Source organism: Epinephelus moara, chromosome 11, assembly GCF_006386435.1.
Source record: "Epinephelus moara isolate mb chromosome 11, YSFRI_EMoa_1.0, whole genome shotgun sequence".
NCBI lineage: Eukaryota > Metazoa > Chordata > Actinopteri > Perciformes > Serranidae > Epinephelus > Epinephelus moara.
In genome coordinates this window covers 19646775-19668069 of record NC_065516.1, presented here as the reverse complement: position 1 = coordinate 19668069, position 21295 = coordinate 19646775, and the positions used below count along the sequence as shown (strand labels likewise).

General features: G+C 41.7%; 1 protein-coding gene across 2 annotated transcripts in view; it reads left to right on the top strand.

The window, feature by feature from the left end:
• Positions 1–1868: 1868 nt before the first annotated feature.
• Positions 1869–21295, top strand: part of plcd1a (phospholipase C, delta 1a) — a 22464-nt gene continuing 3037 nt past the window's right edge. Inside the window, exons 1-12 of one of the 2 annotated variants that reach the window (XM_050056579.1) lie at positions 1869–2058; positions 7319–7477; positions 13096–13324; positions 13470–13599; positions 13726–13954; positions 14061–14262; positions 15913–16057; positions 16167–16319; positions 18140–18289; positions 18376–18532; positions 18622–18738; positions 19250–19428. In XM_050056579.1, coding sequence (XP_049912536.1) covers positions 2028–2058; positions 7319–7477; positions 13096–13324; positions 13470–13599; positions 13726–13954; positions 14061–14262; positions 15913–16057; positions 16167–16319; positions 18140–18289; positions 18376–18532; positions 18622–18738; positions 19250–19428 — 1881 coding nt within the window. In that variant the 5' untranslated portion in view covers positions 1869–2027. Of the gene's footprint in view, positions 2059–3038; positions 3242–7318; positions 7478–13095; positions 13325–13469; positions 13600–13725; positions 13955–14060; positions 14263–15912; positions 16058–16166; positions 16320–18139; positions 18290–18375; positions 18533–18621; positions 18739–19249; positions 19429–21295 lie in introns of those variants that run through there. The other variant, XM_050056578.1, reaches the window with a different exon arrangement.

The window sequence follows — 21295 nt, the reverse complement described above, 5'->3', positions numbered from 1 at the left end:
AAGTGGAGTCAATAAGTTTATACTTCCTCCCACTCCTTTATGAATGTGTAAATCAAAGTCACTATACACTGACAATTTCTTTTCATTATGCTTTTCATTATTTGTAAAAACTTTCTTCCTGTCTGTCTGCTCGTTTGTATGTTTGTGTCTTTTTTACATGTTCGAAATCAGAATATCAAATAAATTACAAATACTCAACTTAAGTACAAGCCTACCTGAAAATTGCACTTGAGTACTGTACTTGAGTAAATGTGTGTATTTAGTCTCCAAACTCCTATAAAACTATATAAATGGGCTACATAAATATAGCCTACCCCTGGGAATATAAGCTGCAAAAACATCAACTAAAGAACAAAACTGACCCTGCTGTCTTAAATTCCACTGAAACATCAACTAAAAAGGCTAAATCATTCAAAGATTGATGAGTAGGCCTATTATGATTGATTGATGGCCTATTGACATTCAACTCATTTAATTAACAAGGAATGTCTGATTTTCTGCAGCACTTACTGACTCTCACCTGACACACTGAACCATATGAGCCAGACCGCCCTTTGAGATCAGATGCAGCATGTTTATTCAACAATCACACCCGCATACTGCACCGTCACGAGGTGTGGCATCGCCTCTGTTTTCCACAAAGCTACCTAGAAAGCACAGCTGGCTGTCCTTGTACGGCAGAAAAGTACAAAAACTCCTTCAGGATAGTTTCTGTCTGCAAATTGTGTCATGCAAAGTCTTTTCAAAGCCCTGCACAGCTCAAACAAAGCACCCGCCTGTGGCCTTATGCAAAAAGAGCAGTTCCTGTGTAAGTAGTAATGCTTATAAAAAACACACTTAAGCTGATGTGTTTCATTTAGGAGGTAAAGAGTCCAAAGACACACAAAACAAAATCCTTTACTGTGCTGATCAGCTCATGCGATGTTTAAGTGGGATTCTCAAAGAGCCGATTGTTGAGCTGACTTTGTAACGCCTTGTGAATTTGCCAGACAGAGCTCCTTGTTTTTTTTTCTTCCCAAGACTTGCCCCAGCACGAGAGCTCATGGGGCAGAACAAGCTGGCAGACACTCATAATAGAGACACACAAAGCATGATCTGTCTGAGCCCTAATACAGTATATTACACTGGAGCTTGTGGGTTTAATGCACATTCCATTTACTTACATTTACTTACAGCTACTTTAAAGTATCCTGCCATATTAATGACACCATCACCAACAACAACAACAAAATGGACCTCTCTATGAGCTCGCCAGTGGCCAAAATGAGCACTTCTGTGATCACAAGAGATGGGCTAGGCATGCATGATAACCAACACCTGCTCATTTAGCTTTGCCTTGTTGCTTTAGCACATTTTTCTGTTTGAATCAACTGTGCTGAAACATCTACCAAGGATCAACGCCTTCAGCTGCTGTCAATGGGCCTAGATGGCGTAAAGACCTTATGACTTCAGACATGGTGTGATGACATTCCCAGTATTAACCATGCAGTGTAACGAGGTAGAGAGAACAGGCACACCTCAGACTATAAATGGCAGGTCTGTACCAGACCAGGGCAACACCCTACATAAATCAGATCACTGTAGGCGCCAGGATGGTGTATAACATCACAGCACTGATTTAATGCATTTACAATAAATCCTCAATTTAACACTATCTTATCAGGGTCTACAGCTGACCTTATGTGAGTGTTTATTTTCTATATTGGGAGAATTCCATCCAAAGGTGTAGTTTCTACTGAGCTGCAGATGAATGAATGTAATAAGAGTAAACACAGTGGTGGACTTGTCAGACCGGTGTTGCAGTGGGTGTGGACTGATGGCGCATAAGAAGCCAATGGGCTGGCTTTGACTGCGCACTGTGTGGGTCGGCTCACAGGGGGACACAGGTTGGATCTTTCCCTCCACAGGACAAGCAGACAAGTTTTATGGTTGGGATAACTCCCTTTAATATAATATAGGTGACACAGCTGTGGAGGAGAAGAGGATTTAAGCCCGGAGAGTGGTGGTCTGTTTTGACTGAATTGAGAATGGAGTCAAATGGCACAGCTGGGAAACATGGTGAGTTGGTGACGCACAGATTTACAACACTGCCTGTTAATTTCTACTTTGTAAAAGATATTTAAACAAGAGCTCACCTGCTGAAGTGTTTGCCATGTGGGGTGGAAATGTTCAGTAGCCTATGCGTAAATTCACTTGTGTTTTACATTATTTTTGAGGTCTGTATCAACAAATAGAAGTTTGTAAAGGTAAAAATAGGTGCATACATTTTTATTTAAATTCATTTTCATTTATCTATTTTTTTTTTGTTTATTTGTGGTTTGGGTACCCGGATGGGCGTCAAATACCTCCCAACATATACCCAAAGGCTGCTGTTGACGCAACACCAGCTTGCTTTACAACAAATTTGTCACTCCTATATCCAGGGTGAGGGCAGTGGGGGTTTTTGTTTGTTTGTTTGTTGTTGCCATGACAATATCATGTTACACGCAGAGGGAATCACACGCAGGTTTCATCTCTGACCACAGCCAGAATGCTTGCAAATGATTTTCACAGATTTAGCGGATCAGACACAAGCACAGTAGACGTGTATTCACCATGGGATGGCGCTATTTCACAGCTCATTATTCCAGCTATAAGATTTTAGTGTGCCAATTATGTTTGGTAGCAAAATTACATGTGCAGGCAAGACTATACCATAAAGATAAGACACATGAGTTACGGCAAGGCAATGCAACATTCATTTAAAGTCATAATGTAGCCTATATGTCACTTTTTTGAAGCATATGAAATCATCCTTAGAGTGACTCATAATTACTGCAAGGAAGTAAGATTCAGTGTTTTTCTAAAGTTCCTGAATGCATCATTGGAGCACAACACAAGTGTCCAATCCCACTACAATGGGATTTTTTTTAATTGAATGTAAGGCTATATGATTATATAGACCTTTACCCCCAACCTTCCTCTCATGTGTGCACAGGACAGGCACCGTTACGGGGTATATAACAGAGCAGTAGATGAGTTTAGACCCGCCCCATGAGGGGGGAACTACGTGGTGGTGTCTGCTTCTCCTCCACACACAGCACACATTTAACCCCGACTGGATATTTTCATGTTTTTACTCTTTAAAAAAGTTATTCCACAATGTCTTGTTTACACAAACGCCCGAAAAGGACGAAATCCCAGGAGCAGGCTTTCCAGGAGCAGATGAAAAAAGTTGCGCAGGAGAACGGAAAGCGTCTAGGTGAGTCCCCCAAAGGTGCAGAAGTGCCTGGGCTTAACGGCGCGCAATGACGCCCTGATTGTTTTGCCAACACGGACAGGCGCGCGCACAGAAATAATGTTTAGACTACATAATCTGGATTTTGGGAGATGTTAATCTTGTCAACATAAATCACTGAGTCTTAGGTGTGTTGCTGTTGTGTTGCTGGGAGATAACATGCTATATGTGCAGGGCAGGAGAGAGGCTTCAGGCTTCCTCATTGGATTCTTTGCTTTCTGCCATGATGACAGCTCAGAAGAGGGCAGCTGAAAATGGCATGGCATGCAACCTTTGTGTCTTTACAGGAAGGAACCTGTAAAAAAGCTACATGAACAAAAGGGGATCTCCCTTGGGGTGTTTATTGTCATATGTACCTCTCACTTTAAGTCATTTAAAACAATGTAGCTTCAAGTTTTATTAGTCATGTTCAAAGAGAGGCGAGCAGAGCACAATACAACTGTTACAAAGCTCCACTACAGTCATTAAATGTGGCTATAACTGATACGTAAGAGGAAATTCAACCCTCCAGCCACACATGATTTAATATAGTGACAACTTGTTGCCCTATCTTGCTCAAGCTTTCTATGTAGCATCCATAAATAGGACTTCTGGAGCATCTGTTTCCAAAGATATGTTATTTTCCTACTGGAAAATACAAAACAACACCCCCCCCTCCCCTCACAGGTTGTGTGAGAAACCTTGTCATTACCCAATTCCTCAGGGGCATTTCACTTTAATTCCTGTCATCTTCTTGCCCTAGCTTGCTCACAGGGTGTAGGCAGCTCTGCATCTGAAACTGATTACTCTGCAAAAAATGGAAAAAGAAAACCCATCTGATTCTCATGAAATCCCCCCAGATGCTCAGTGTGACTCATGTTTATGATATGGGAAATATTTGTTGTTGTTGTTGTTCTTCAGTAACATTGGTGACTTTAAACGTTGTCTCCACGGTGAAACAGATAACACGAAAAAAGGAGTTGACAAACAAGTAGAAGCTGCCACTACTCTCTGAGGGGAGTTAAGCCCCCGATGGAAAGCCTGACAGAGCAGAGGCGGTGCTGGAGCTCTCGAGCCGCTCTGCCCAGTCCTCCTCCCTGACTGCAGAGAGGTCAGAGGCTCATAAACAGGCTCTGTGAGGCTGTGGTGCGATCCGGGGAAAAAAATGTCTGTAATGTTGTGGTGCTGCCCACGACCCTGACACAATCTCTGCTGGGTTGTAGTGAATGTATTTATCCTCAAATGCCCTTTTGCTTACTGAGAGGACATTAATGCTTGTACACAACTGCTCTGTGTTATATTTAATGATCATTTTAAGCTCGGATGATGCATAAAGCTGTGTGCAAAGTTCAGTCCCACCCACGAACACTGACTAACAACAGCATTACCTCAAATCTGCACACATGGAAAACAAATAAACTAAACATTGTCTTGCCAACATTGTCCTGTGACCTCCTACAGATGTTACACACCCTTCCAAGAAAGCAGTAATCAGCGGATTACTTCACCTGAATGATAAGCCGCTGTTACAGCTGTACACTCAGAGCTAAGTACAGACGTACTCACAGGTCATGTTGGGAACACTGTGACTGTGACAAGATTCACAGTGAGCTGACAGTGTTCAAATTTCCATCCTTAAAAACTACAGGGCCCTTTTCAGACAAAATTAAATAAATAGTAAAACATATAAATATGGAAAATGTGCCACAAGGAAGCAAGAAAACCAGTCCTGAAAATTCTTCTAACAATCCTTGGTGAAAACCAGGTGTCATCGCCAAGCTAAGTTATAAAGGGACAAGCAGTGTCTACTTAAAGGGCCACTTCACTGATTTTACTCATAGAAGTCCATTTACTCGACGAATGCTAAACAGTGAGAAAAGTATATCAGTGTAATCGCCTCTATGTCTCTGGAGGGAGATAAAATCTGATAATGTAACCCAACTGATATCATCAGAGTTACTCCAGTTTGAGCTCGGAGACTAAAAATATACAACAGGGAGTCTGTGGCCAGATCACACATCTGTATTTGGCACATACTATATCTGTCTGTAAGTTCTCCAGCATATCCTCATACAATGGTTGGTATGATATCTAAAGAATTATGTTATGACAACGTATGACATTATGTACTAAGCGAAAAGTTGCGTAGTTTTAGGAAAAGAAACATGTTGATGATGTTCCTTAAAATAACTCAAAGTTCACTTGGTTTCACACGGTCCCAAGCACTGGTCTTCTGGGGGAAAGTCCTATTTCAGTTAGGAACACTTTAGTCAAAGAAAACTTACTTTCCATTTGCAGTACTATATTTGGTAGTGTGGCTCTGTTCTAGGGCCCCTCTGCCTTTCCTAGGCCTACGCAAAAAGCCTCTTCCACACACCTATGTGAAAAGTCTTAAGGCAGAGATAGCAAACCTCCCTGCCCTTCCATGTGCTGATGTGGAAAGCCTTAGGGAGAGAGAGCACACCTCCTGCCTTTCCATGTGGAAAAATTATGAAAGCCTAAGGCAGAGAGAGAGCACACCTCTCTGCCCTTCCATGTGCAAAAATGAGGAAAGCCTGAGGCAAAAAGAGCAAACTTCCCTGCCCTTCCATGCGCCTGCATGGAAAGCCTAAGGCAGGGAGAGCATCAGCAAAGACCCCTCAGCAACAGAACAGAGCAACATCAACGACAAACAGAAATATTAATAAGTCAGACACAGCATGAAAAGGAGGAGCTGGGGTGGAGGCGGGTTGCAAAGCAGCTTGCAGAGGAAACAGCAACAGTAGGCAGGCCAGAGCAGTTTAAATAGGGTGCCCTGAATGAGATTCACCAATTGGTTGCATAGAAAGGAATCATGTGATCTACCAGCTGACTCCCTTCATCAATCAGCTGCTCTATCAGTTGATTGGGCTGTTTGAGATCAGCTTTGTAGCTGGGATGTGAGCTGAGCTCGACATTGTGGCCTGCCTAAACTAATGCTATGCACAATTTTTGTTTGACCCAACCACCACCCCAACTTTACCCCTTAAGCTGACTTTCACTCTTAATACTACTTACTTCTTTACTCCCTTCGGCGCATTAGTCACGTGATCACAGCCATCACGATTACATAGATGATAGTTAGTTAGTTAGTTAGTTATTTTATCGACACAAACAAACAAACATTAATAAAAAAATTAAAAGGTAATACACCTAACAACAGAGTCTCATTATTCAGTAGAGGCCTGCTGTCGCTCAAGTAACGTCCGCAAGACATGCATGTAACATGACTAAGATTCTTTTATCAGTGTCCACAAAGAGTGAGCTCTTTTCAATAGAGTCATGACCATATTTCTCACAGGTATCCTATGTAAGAGGGCACACAAGTATATGTTCTTTATTTTGTATGCCAGTCTTCCAGCAACACACGTTCTTGTGGTGTACGGCTGCGCCTCCCCATTTCTGCTTGCAGTCTGTGAGAGGACAGCCGTGTTAAAGTTATTCTCAGATGGTCTTCAATGTAGGGTGTACACGAAATACTGGCTCATGATGATGTGGGTTATGTATGAATTATGGTGCATCACTTGCACCAGCCTGATGTTCACCTGCCTTGTTGTGATTTAAATTTTGGAATAAATGCTATCTCAACTTTTTCCCTTCCTCCTGCACTGTGAGCACACTTGGATTTGATCGAATGTTACACAAGATAATACTAAGATAATCCTTGCAGAGCCTTGGCCTTGGAGAATGGACAAAACATCCATTATATCTGTGTTGCAAAGTGAAGGGTCAAACTCTGCTATGTTTGATGCTATTGGTTGCATTATTGGAAATGCAGATCCAGCTTTTTTGGAGCTTAACCCAGTAAGGTCAAGATATCTCGACCTCCACAATGACTTTGACTTCTCTTTTTCAATCTGTTTCTTGTCAGTGCCCTGACTTTATGGAAGTGCAACACCCTGGAGAATGAAAACCTCACAAACATTTCAGAAGTGTACTGGAAACTTATGAACATGTATCTTCCCTCAACAATGCCTAATCTCCCTCTTTAGAGACTCTCCTTACTGGTGCATCTCACATAAGATTTGTGTATGACCTCTGCAGGTTTGGAGGGAGATCCAGATCTGCAGTTCCTGCTGGTCGGCGGGGAGCTGATCAAGATTCGCTCAAAATCCTGGAAGAAGGTCCGCTTCTTCAAACTGCAGGAAGACTGCAAGACGTTGTGGCATGAATCCCACAAAAGATTCAGGCGAAACCAGACTTGTGAGTGCCACCTTGACTTCTACTGTATATTTTTTTGTGTGTGGGCAAGAAGGGATTTAGTAAAGCCTAAAACTCTTCTGGGTTCTTGTTTCTGTAAGTTATTTTACTTGTTCTGGTTCATCCCACTGCCTTTTTGAGCTGCACATCCATCTGCTATTATTCTGTCAACACAGAGTTCTCCTTTCAGATCTCAACAATAGCTTCTTGCTAACACACCCCTCAGTTCCCACTGGTGCTCCAGAATATGTGAAAAGTGGTGATGAAATGGAAACAACACGCAGATACTGCAGTGTGGCCAAAGACAGGGTGGAAAACGCTAGTGTTTGTCCATGTGTGTGAGAGAGATTATCTTCCTCTGATTTCTGGTTCAGCGATTCACTGTCAGGGTGTGAAAGTATATATACGTCCTCAGGGCCTCTGGTAGCTCTGATCTCCCTCCCATCCTGGCGGCGGCTGCTGCTACCAGACTTGATAACCTCTGCCCCGAGCTGGAGCCTTAAACAAACTCTGAAAGACAGAGCAGTGCCAATGCGTCCAATGCGGACACCGTAGACGTGATATTGAGTGATGCGGTCGTGTGAACGGTCATGTGTCAAAGCTGTTTTTTGACATTACCAAACTTGCTTAGAGATGGGCCTTGAGTCTGCAGGCATTTCCCTGTTTACGGAAATAAATTTTAATGCTTCCTGTGGGCTTTAGCAAGTCGCAATTACCAATCAGCTCTAAACAGCTCTTACATGAAGTTGGAGAGTGTGGGGAGACAGCACGTATTGTTTAACCACTTTTTGTTTGAGGTCCATCTGCAGCTTTACTTAAGCAGAAGTTGTGACAATGCTACAAACACATCGCAATGTAGCGCCAGTAAATCATCCTGTAAATGAGTCAGAGAAAGTCCTCCGCTGTGGATCACTTCTCATCAACAGACTTTAAAGCCTGTTTTCCTTTTCCCCACACTGTGTGACTGTCATTTGCCGTGACAGCATTCACACACACAGAGGCACTTGCACGTACACACTGTCAGGGTCACATGAGGTGAATGACAGAGGCTTTGCATTCCACTGTAAAGATGACACACATATCTCAGGAAACCCTTCCCTCATATTCCTGTCAGTACACAAAATGTTGTAGGTAGGCAGTTACTCTATTGCATGCCATTCCACAAAATTTATTTTGTGAATAATAATTTTCAGCTGTTATTTTCCCTCCTCGAAACCAAGCTAAACATTAACCATAAACTTACATTCACACACTGACACTGTAACCTGTGACAGGCTGTTATGTTACCAGAACTATCACACATTCACATATATGTAGTAAATTGTCGAGCCACAAGTGCTTACGTTTCCAAAGGTTTATGACAAAATCACTTGACAACACTGACTCCTGTGTGCACACACTGAAAGAGGAGAGGTAGAGACGCTCTGCTGCTGCCAGAGGAGCCGCTGAATAAGTTCTCTGAGCTGTAACACGCTAAAAGAGTCTGAGAAGTCCGGGGCTGTTCATAAAACATTCAGGATGCCCAGGCCTAAGGATGCCACAGTTTATTCCACACTACTGAGGCTGCTCCTCTTTTTGGAACCACCGCAGAGTCAGTAGTTATTTTGCTTTCAGTCATGGTTGTTGTTGCCGCCAATATGTCAACAAGTCGAAATCAGAGTATCTGAGTATCACGAGCTGAGTATCACGATGAATTTTTCATATTATATTAAAAACTATACCAGTATTATCATGAACAAGATGATATGGCACATTAACCAATGTAATCATTTTCATACATAAACGTAACAAATTGTTATTTATACGACTCTGCGTGTGGTTTGTGTTAAGTGGTGTTGCCGTACCCCAGAAGAGGTCGTTGCTTGACTGCTGTGGGTAGGCACAATCAATGTCAAATACTGAACTGTCTCTCTATTACATTACTTTTAAACGTATTAAGAAGTTTGTCAAGTGTCAGTATGTCATAAAAAGTCATTTAAAATGTCATAGTATAATTGACAAAAAAGTTACAGTGTTCCTGTGCAGCCATCATTTATACGTCGGCTCCCTAAAAAGGCCCTCTGTCATCAAAACTTTGAGAACCCCTGATCTAAGATTTTTGTTTCAAAATGCTTTAAAATATTTTGTTTAGCTGTAAGTTTTTTTTTTTTAAATTCTCTTGGGGGAATTGTCCCCAGACTCTCCTTGAGGGTTGCATTAGAAATGTCCCTAGGTGATCACGGCCCTGCTAGAGAGCACCCTTTTCACTGCTAAACGCTGTCTTCCCTTTGAAGAAAAGAGATTTAACAAACAGCGGCATGATCTCTGCACATCAACAATAATCTCATTGTATGAAATTTCGTCTGGTATTTAAGCAATGTCGGCGTGACACGGATGACATGACTTGGACTTTGTGGAGCGATGGGATTCTCTGAAAATTATCCAAATTCACAACCCTAAACTCCTCTACAGTGGTCTGTTTTGCTGGGGATAATGTGCATTCGCTGATTGAACAAACACTCCCCTTCTGGTGAGTGCCTCCAAGGTATTTTGTTCATCCAGCAGTCAGCTGAATGTACACCACCATGCCTTGGGTGTGTTTCTCCACACCACCCCCACACTGATGTGTCTTTCTCTCCAAGTAGTCTGACCTTTAATCCGTCCTGCCTCTAGATAGTCTCCGACTCTCACAGCAACAATGGTGGCTCTTCATTAGAGCCTGCGGCCTCAGGATGTGAAGGGTGGAAACACTGTGATTGTAACCCAGCTTCAACATATGGCCTCTTAGCTAAGCCTCTGGTCTTTGGGGTTTTGTTGCAAGGGCGGTTGTTGCCATTTAGCGTGATTAGATCATGCGTGGCAGTGCATGCTCTTCCGTGCATTAAGCTGCTCCACAACAGAGCCGGACCCCAACGTATGGGTGAAAAAGGCTGTGTGTGCAGGGACCTTCAGTGTGTGTTGTTTGTGTGTGGGTGTCTCATACAACATGTTTTCATCTTAGAATTGCCGATCCTAGTATTTCTCGTGCTGCCCATGTGTGCCAGCTTGTGAGGCGAGGAGATCAAGCGAGGTCAGATTGCATCAAACTGTTTTTAAGTGCACTTATCAAATCTCCATGGAATGTGTTTGGGTTGCCAAAGAATCTAAGTGTACAGCAGACAACAACAAAATGTCCAAAGGCCATCTCTTAAACCGTCTCAGAGGGTTCCTCAACTAAAACTGTTGCTTAGTTTAGTTTTTGGTAAACAAGATTCAGGCTCGATTTACTGTTGTTATGTAACATGTTTGTTTGCTGTGTGTTGGATATTAAGAAAGAATGCTGTTGTATAATTTCATATCTCTTCATTCCTGCATGGACCAAACAACACAATTTGCATTCCTCATCTTTGGGAAGAGAAATATTTTAATTTGTGTCAGACTATATAAAGTCTTTCAACTAATAAAGCTGCTAAGTCAATACTTCTATGTTAGCAATGGATCAAATGACTGTATGTAATGTAAAACAGGTTGCTAGTAGTGACAAAAAACAACAACTCTGCAGTTCCTCTTAGCTCTAAGGAGTGTTTTGGCATCTTTCACCTCTTTGTTTTGGTTTTTACAGCCCACATTTTCACTGTTTTGCTTCACTTTTTTTTTACTTTGTTTTGATTGAAAAGCTTAAGTAAATCCACTGTACGCTGCCCAGCACCAAACAGCAGCGGACAAAGTCAGAGGCTGGCTAACATAGTAAACTTAGTAGTGCATTTAAAAGGTAAAATCCACATATTTCCCTCAGGACGTGTTGGAGACAAAACAGAGATAGAAGGAGAGTGAATATTCTTGCCGAGTTGCAGTCAAAGTCAAAGGTTGGAATTTCCAGTTGATATTTCCAACTTTTGACCTCCAAGCGTCCCAGGTGCACAACACAAAGCATAAACAAAAAATATAGCTGACAGTGACAAACTGATGTTTCTGTGGCAAGTGTACACACAATTGAACTCTCAGTAGTACAGCTCCTTGCATATATAAGTACATTTTGGCATTTTAATGTTTTATGGAGTAACCTTTGTGCATAGAAGATAACTGTAAGAGACCGTTTAAAGTAACCTAAAGTAACATATTTTGACATCAGTTTTCACGCAGACCAGGTTTTACTATATATTATTTTAATTAAACACAGGAAAACATACTGTAAGTTATACTTTAAACCTTTTAGTTGATAGTTAACTATTTACAACCATTGTTGTGTGATGTCAGACAACTGCTTCTCCACGAAGTTGGCATGTATTGAATCCTAAACAGGTCCTACTGGGCAAAGGCCCAGGCGTCCAAAGTCTCAGCCCCGCCCTCCCCGGCCTTCAACTACAAAATGTCACCCGAAGAGACAGGTACCAGGAGGAGACACAAAGACACAAAAACCCCACAAAGAGATATAAAACAACTACACAGAGATGCAAAACAGCTGCAAAGAGACACAGGGAAAGGAGCAAAATGATCACAGGGATACAAAATTATTATAAAGCAGCTACAAAGAGACACAAAATGACTACAAAGAGATTCAGAACCACAGAGAGATGCGCAACAACAACAACAAGTAGATGCAAAACAACAACAGAAAAAGGCTAAGCACCTGTAAAGTCAGTGTGTCTTGCTCCTACATAGGAGAGGTGGTAGGGCTCTCTGCATGTCTTTCCTTAAAGGAGGTTGGAAATTTTTAAGTTCCCAGTTTTCTGGAATGCAAGGTGGCTAAAAAAGACCAATCTAAATGAATGCTAATGTTGCTGTGTGTCTGCTGGATGTGTAAATGTGCAACTGTTTGTTATGGCGATATCAGCCCAAAAACCAGTTTAACTTTTCTGACCATATGCAGAAGCTTATTCTTTTCCATCCTCCAAACATTCAGTGTGCTTGAAGGCTGTCACTGAAAAGTTTTTATGTCTCTATCTGCTGTGTTGTGCCTTGTGGTGAAGGCCACAGACGCGAGCCACCACACATAGATAAGATGTTTAAGTAGTTTGTGGCGCTCTGTGTGGTTGTGCCCGTCAGGACCAAAAGTCTGCTGCTGCAAGATACTGACTTGCCCACGGAAGGATCTTAAAGTTTTACTTCAACTGTGACTGCAAGCTAGTTCACAGTTGTAAACAAATATCACTCTCAAAACTATATATGGTTTTAGAAAAGTCTTAGCAAGTATTACCACTGTTGATGACAGCCTTGAAGTGTACGTGCAACTGTTTTCCTCTTCAGATTAAAGGCTGAATGACAGAAATTATATCATTTTCTGGATGTTTTGGCCTGTTCTAAATGGCAACACATGGCTAAAGATTGTTTCTCAGTAATGTAATTATAATAATTTAATATTCTAAATATATTTATAACGTAATCTAATGTAATAAAATATATTAGATTTTGTTGACGGAAAAAGAAAAACATAATTTGATTTTGTTTGTAATCCAGACTGGAAGTTTCCACCATTTAATTAATTGTCTTATGAAACTTACAGATAGAGACTTGACTCCATATCCTAGCGGGATGTCAATCTCAATTTAACTTGAAAATTAAATATATGACATTTACAGCATGATTAAGTATTGTTAAGACTAGTCTTGGCTTCTCTGGTTGTGAGGGATATTTCTAACAAACACCTTCCTCTCTCCAAACAGTCTCCATCGATGACATTGATTCAGTGCGCAAGGGCCGTCAGTCCGAGGGGCTAAACAAACACACCGAGCCCAGTGTCGAAAACCATTGCTTCTCCATCATCTTCAAGGGCCGCAAGAAGAATCTCGACCTGATGGCGGCCAATGAGATGGAGGCGAAACAGTGGGTCAACGGCCTGGATAAGGTCATGAGCAACATGCGTAACCTCAGCCGCCAGCAGAAGAGTGAGCAGTATCCTTGACAAAGTCTTGCATACATGTTTCTCACACGTTTCTTTCTGTTGAACCCATGAGAGGCGACAAGTGCTTTTTACAGTCCCAGGTGTGTTGTTTTGTTTTTATTGAGTTCAAATATAATCCTTACATCTTAATGCCAGTTGGCTCATCAACTGCATGCGGAAAGCAGATAAGAATGAGGACAACAAGATGACCCTGAAGGAGCTGAAACACTTCCTGAGACAGATCAATGTGGAAGTGGACGACACTTACGCAGCAGAAATTTTCAAGGTAGGTCCCAAAGTGCGATTGTATCCAGCAGATTAACATGTTCTCCATAATAATATGTCATCTGTGAAACTTAAAATCTAGTATATCTGTTTAACTGATTGTCCCATCATGTCTCATGTTGCACAGAAATGTGACAAGTCAAATTCAGGCTCCCTGGAGGGCTCAGAGATCAAGCACTTCTACGACCTGCTGACAAAGCGGGAGGAGATAGACGTAATTTATGAGAGCTACGCTCAAACAGAGGGTCAGATGAGCCCCAGAGACCTACTGAACTTCCTGTTGAATGAGCAGAGGGAGCAGATGTCCATGCAGGATGCACTAAAGCTGATTGAAAAATACGAGGTGGATGAGACAGGTAGGATGAAGTCTTTGGGGGTTTAATACAACAGTACACAGTACTGCAAGACACATGGTCACACTCCACATATTGTATCGTACTCATCGTGTCCTCTGTCCACCAGCGAAGCAGAAGAAGCACATGACCAAAGATGGCTTCCTGATGTACATGCACCAGGAAGAGGGCTCCATCTTCAACCCGGCCCACAAACAGGTGTATCAGGACATGCACCAGCCCCTCAACCATTACTTCATCTCCTCGTCACACAACACATACCTGATGGAAGACCAGCTCAAAGGACCCAGCAGCACAGAAGCCTACATAAAGTAACTACCTTTACCAACATACTGTACATAATGTTAGCTGAAGGAAACTGGTGCTGACAGCATTGCCCCATCATGGTATTATTTTTACATAAAAAGCCACTTCACAGTTGAGTATTTTGCTCATGGATGTTGGACATAGAGATCGTCCTTTTAACGAGATCCACACTAACCCATTTCAGTGGGGGAGGGGGATTTGATTTTTCCTAATCAGTCAATAGGGACCGAAGTATCCGCCCAAATCTAATGTAATTTTAAGTTCACACTGATTCGTGGCCATGCCATCAGTGTTTTGCATTTATGAGATTTGAGGGGACAGAGTACAACAAACTATGATGTTGGACGTCATTGAGAGGACATTGCGTTAGAATAGCCACAATAGTCTATAGTGCTCGCCATTGTTAGTATTCGTCCTCATTGGTATTAGTGCACCACTTGAGAATACTTGACAACAGCTTGAAAACAGCTTGACAACGACGATGGTTCCTTTGTTGATTGATTCATTATTCGTCCCCCTTGGAGCTCATTGGATTGTTTTCTATTATGCCTCCACGCTGTAGATAGCCATGGCATTCTCAAGAATGCCACAAGGGAATTTCTTCAAGTTTGGCACAAACATCCACTTGGACCTAGCAATGGACTGATTCGATATTGATGGTCAAAGGTCAAGGTCACTGTGACCTCATCTGTCTCATTCTTTTATACGCGATATCTCAAGAACACTTTGAGGAAGATTTGGTACAAATGCTTTTTTGGAGTAAACAATGAACTGATTTGATTTTGGTTGTCAAAGGTCAAGGTCAATGTGACCTTGCATCCATCTCATTTTTGTGGAGGTAATATCTTAAGAACCTCAAGAGTAAATTTCTTCAAATTTGGCACATTCATTTTGGCACTTTATAAGTCAAGGATGAAGTTATTACAATTTAGTGGTTAAGGGTAAAGGTCACCTTGAGGGAATATCGTCAAATTTGGCACAAACTTCCACTTGGACTCAAGAATTTACTGATTAGAATTTAGAAGTTGAAGGTCAAATAAAACAGACAAATCAGTCAGCTTGGTGGAGTGGGCAGTTTCTAAGGTCCGGACCCAGGCAACCAAGGAACTAAACTTAGGAACTCCATCAAGAACTAAAATTAATTTTTGCACATTCTTATTTGCAAATAAGACTAATGTCTAATTTTAATAGATGTAACTTTTGCATCTAACGCAATATCCTTGTGTTGACCTTTGTAATTGATAGGTGCGTGACGGTAAGACTTTTAAATACATGAGAGCATGAACATACCTTGACCTTGGCCTTGGCATGCCTTAGTATCTGCATTAAAATTTGACAGCAAATAAAGTCAGTTTTCTCTTGCTCCTTTCAGCTTTTTTATACTAGTACTAAGGGAGTTAGTGACATAATTTTGTTTTGGGAAAGAAAAATCCTAATATTTAAGGTCAAGGTCAAGGTACACTTTATTACCCCTGAGAAGCAATTGTATCACAGACATTAATAATACAGATTCACACTGTAGGGAGCAGATTTTTTAGGTAGCAGAAACTATGGCCCAGCAGCCCAAACTGACACAAACATTTTTGTGATGTATAAAAGAGCATGAGTGATCACATTGGTGTGCAGGTTTTCATGAAGGTATTCCTCCCCTGCAGAGCATTGATGAAGAGCTGTCGCTGTGTGGAACTGGACTGTTGGGACGGGGATAACGGCGAGCCTGTTATTTACCACGGCTACACACTCACATCCAAAGTGCTCTTCAGAGACGTCATCAAAGCCATCAAAGACTTTGCCTTCAAAGTATGTGGCATATTTATGATTGCATTTAATTTACATCCCTGCTTTTCACATTGGGACAGTTATGGAGAGCTTCACCATCGCTCATTTATTGTTCCCTTTGTTTCTCCAGACATCAGACTACCCAGTGATCCTGTCCCTGGAGAATCACTGCACCGTGGACCAACAGAAGCTCATGGCCCATTACTTGATCTCCATCCTGGGCGAGGCTTTGGTCACAAAGCCTCTGGGCTACACCATGCCCAGCAACTTCCCCTCACCTGAGGTGTGTTAAACTCAGCTCACTGACTGTAACATTCAGAGTCTTTAGAACCTTGTTCCTGAATAAAAACCAAAGGAAGACCGCACCTAAAATTCCACCTCTCAAGTTAATGAACCACCAGATTTTTTTTTCACTTCCTGTTTACTTTAAATCGACTAATAGATTTGTCTAGGAAGGGAAGCTAAGGAGATTGCAGTAAAGTTCATCCTCATTATGTTAGCCCCAAATAAAACCACTAACACATAATCAAAACAGCATCAATCTAAAGCCTCTGCTCCTCTGTGTGTTGATAATGTGGATACACACAATCTGGAGCTTTGCATTTTATGATCTCGCCTCGGTAATCGCTTAGAGATAAGCTGTTTATTAACTAATATGTTGTAGCAAGATCCAACTGTGAGAGAACACCTTGATAAGAGAGGTTGTTATCAAGTGGGATTTTGTTTGTATGTAAATGGGCAGGTTTGTCTAGTGTGAAAGGATTGAATACAGCTGGTGTCCCTTTTTTTGCATTGTCTTTCTTTTGCTATCCTTCTACACTTCTTAATCACTGTCTCTGTATCTTTCCTCCTTTAGACCTTATCATAACTTTGATGATAAGCACATGTGACTCTCAGATGCAGTGAAAAAAAGGACTCAGCACTAAAAGAAATGCAAAGCGAGGAGGCATTAGCATATCAGATCATTTTTCAGTGACATTCCCAAGCCTTTGTGGGCAGGTCTGTTCAAATGTTGCACCCATGGGATGAATGCCTGTGGCATTGTCAGCCTCAAAGGAAATTATAACTATGCATTGCACAACATTTTCCTCTCTGTCATTGGCTACTGAGAGGGCGCGACTGGGAGTCTCCAAAAGCACATGCTTTGTTCCATTGAAAAATAAGAATATGCTTCTCTGATTTAGCAATAATGTGCAACAATACATTTATACACTCACCGGCCACTTTATTAGGTACACCTGCTTGTTAACGCAAATAGCTAATCAGCCAATCATGTGGCAGCCACTCAATGCATTTAGACGTGCCTTGTTGATGCCAGAGGCTGGAGGAGAATGGCCAGACTGGTTCAAGATGATAGAAAGGCAACAGTAACTGAGGGTGAGGCTACAGTTCACACAGGCTCACCAAAATTGGACAACAGAAGATTTAAAAAATGTTGCCTGGTCTGATGAGTCTGGATTTCTGCTGCGACATTCAGATGGTAGGGTCAGAATTTGGTGTAAACAACATGAAAGCATGGATCCATCCTGCCTTGTATCAACAGTTCAGGCTGCTGGTGGTGGTGTAATGGTGTGGGGGATATTTTCTTGGCACACTTTGGGTCCCTTAGTACCAACTGAGCATGGTTTAAACACCACAGCCTACCTGAGTATTGTTGCTGACCGTGTCCATCCCTTTATGACCACAGTGTACCCATCTTCTGATGGCTACTTCCAGCAGGATAACGCACCATGTCACAAAGCTCAAATCATCTCAAACTGGTTTCTTGAACATGACAATGAGTTCACTGTACTCCAATGGCCTCCACAGTCACCAGATCTCAATCCAATAGAGCACCTTTGGGATGTGGTGGAACGGGAGATTCACATCATGGATGTGCAGCCGACAAATCTGCAGCAACTGTGTGATGTCATCATGTCAATATGGACCAAAATCTGAGGAATGTTTCCAGTACCTTGTTGAAACTATGCCATGAAGAATTAAGGCAGTTCTGAAGGCAAAAGGGGTCCAACCTGGTACTATCAAAGTGTACCTAATAAAGTGGCCAGTGAGTGTAAATTGCATTACAACACATAAAAACACATTTTGTTGGTTTCTGTTTAGGAGCTGAAGGGAAAGTTCCTCATCAAGGGAAAGCGATCGAACAAGCTGGATGCTGCCTTCAACAACAACAGCACCATAGATGAAGACACAGTGTCTGAGGAGGACGAGGCTGCAGACTGCAAAGACAACGACCAAAAAGCCAAACCAAAGGTGGGTCAAATGCTCATTTGTAATACTTTTTTAAGATATATGTATTTTCTTCGACAAAACTGACCCACTTTCCCCTCTCCTTTTAGAAATCAAAAATCAAACTTGCCAAAGAGCTCTCAGACATCGTCATCTACTGCAAGAGTGTCCACTTTAATGGTTTTGAACACGCCAAAGAAAACCAGGCCTTCTATGAGATGTCGTCCTTCAAAGAGAGTAAAGCTTTCAACCTGGCTGACACTTCAGGTAAACATCACATCTATCTGACACGTTGCAGTTGATTTCTCATGAGCAGAGTATGAAAGTTAACTTCAAGTGTTTTGATGTGTTTTCAGGGACTGCCTACGTCCATCACAACATGGACAAACTCAGTAGGATCTACCCTGCTGGCTCCAGAACCGACTCCTCCAACTATAACCCAGTGCCCATGTGGAACGTTGGCTGCCAGATAGGTACACTCCTCTTAATACATGCAGAATTTTAGCCATTAGTAAGTGCCATTGCTATAGTAAAGGGTAACTAAGGTATTTTTCAAGCTGGAACCTATTTTCCCATGCTTTTGTGTCTAAGTTACTAATGGCAACAACAATTTTTGAAATTGGTTCAGCCGACAGCAGCAAAGCAAGCTGCAGTTTACCCACTCAGGGCATTTGTGCACCCACTAAAAGTGCTTGTTTTGCCGCTGATCAGCTTTGATTGTTCCTCTAAGTGTCTGACAACATTATGGAAAGAATCCCTACAGAAACAGACCTTTGATGGGAACATGTCCGGAGTGGTTACAAACTGTTCCATAACAGCAGCCCTCTCATTCAGTACTGGACCAATTTCAAAAATTGCTGTTCCCATTAGTCCCTTTGACACAAGAACAAGGGAAAATGGGCTCTGGGTTGAAAAATACCAAAGTTAACCTTTAAGAGTAATGTTTACACTCTCTCTCCCTTCTCTCTCTGATTTGGTTTTCAGTGGCATTGAACTTCCAGACTCCCTCCAAGGAGATGCAGCTAAACCAGGGTCGGTTCCTGCCAAATGCTTTCTGTGGCTACATCCTGAAGCCTGAATTCCTGAGAGACCTGTCGTCTCAGTTTGATCCCAATACACTGTCCAGAGGACCCTGGCTAAAGAGGAAGACCTTTAATGTGATGGTGAGTTATTTGCTGTAAAACTTGAAAGATAGGTCTGAGTAGAAGTTAGAGGGTGCCCCATAGAGTGGAGTCAAGTTTTTGAACTTGTATTTTAAAGGAATACTTGACCCACAAAATGATCATTTGTATGTCAGTTACTAGGGCTGGGCGATATAACAGCTATGTATGATATATTGATATATTGTCAAGCAAGATATCAATTTAGACCACACCGTCCATATCGATACAGGGTCAAATTGTGTTACATAATAAATACCAGTGTGCATCTCTCCTCTTACACTTTAAGAGAGACACAGAGCTGCTACTGTGTTTAATCTGTCTGCTAATTTAATCTGCAAACCTTTAAACCTCTGTAGCTCCAGTGCTGTGTGCAAAAACAACCATGTACAGCCCTGCTATTTATTTTATATATTTTTTCATGTACATGTTGTGCAGCTGTATATTTTCAAACAGAAAAAAAATCCCTGTCTTTGCATTTTATTGTGATCACTGTCCGTTTTTTTAAAAGTGTTTGTGACATCTCTTCATCTGGCTTTGACGTGTGACTGAAAACATGTCGCCCATTTCTGGAAAATACATACAAGATGTATATCATGTATTGCCAGTCAGCCTGTGATTACACAGATATGAATTTCTGTCCATATCGCCCAATCCTACCACTTACACACCCAGTGTTACATCGAATTGGTGAAGAACACTTTGTTTTCATTGCACGCTGATGAGTTGGAGCAAATGGGGTCCACGTTAAACAACAGCAAAGTTATATCAAAACAGCTGTTAACAAACTCTTATGGCGCATTCCAGGCAACCTGTAACCCGTGTTTTTACAACCTTCTTCCTGTGAAAGTGCACTGGAACAGCAGTCAAACCCATAACTTACCACCCGTGAACTCGTACCAGATTGATGTACTCCCAGTTACGCTCTCTGACGTCACACAGCCCTCTAAACCAATTACCTTACTCCTCTAAACAACAATGGCAGCCCCACGGTGCTGATGCAAGTGATACACGGTGAGAAATAGACAAAAAATAACCCTAATGTTAACGTATTATTGGCAGCCGCTCTAACAGCTAGTTTCCAGTGCAAGAATAAATCAATACAGAATACGTTTCCAAACACACAGATAACATTAAATAAAAAGTATAATAGCATCTGTGACCTTAAGCGCCGTTTCTTCTCCTCCGTTTCGCTCAAATGAGCAAGGTGATAGAAGTGATCGTAAACAAACATAAACCCCACATGGTCCACCATGTTGGTTTGATAGTTTGGCAGGACTTGCCTCGAACGCTATGAAGTCGTGACTTGAAGCGGTGACTTACAGGATTAGAACCTTGCCTGGAATGCAACATCACACAACTGCAATGCATTACAACCCAAGTCCTTAGACTTTACTATTTAAAACACTTCGGCGTACAAGTAGTGTACCTGGGGAAGCACGCGTTTGAACTTGTACAATGGAATGCACAGAGTTCAAACACGCACACTACTCATCCATGCATGAGACTGTTTGTACTGACATGTTTCAAATCATAAGGTTTTAGTGAAGATGCATGTGTTTGAGAAGTACTGAGCATTCGACTGGGTAAATGAGACTTGGATTGTACTGCATAAGTTGTGTGAGAGTTTGTAAACAGATGTTTTGATATAGTTTTGCTGCTGTTGAGTGCGGCCCCCTATTACTCCAATTCATCAAGAATTTTGTCTGCTTTTGGATATTTTATTCGCCATGGAGGCATGCAAGAAAAACAAAGTTTTCTTCATGAAGTTAATGTAACACTGTGAATAACTGATACACAGATGGTCATTTTGTGGGTGAAGTATTCCTTTAAAACTTTGTATTTACTACAGACTTCTTACGCCGTAGAC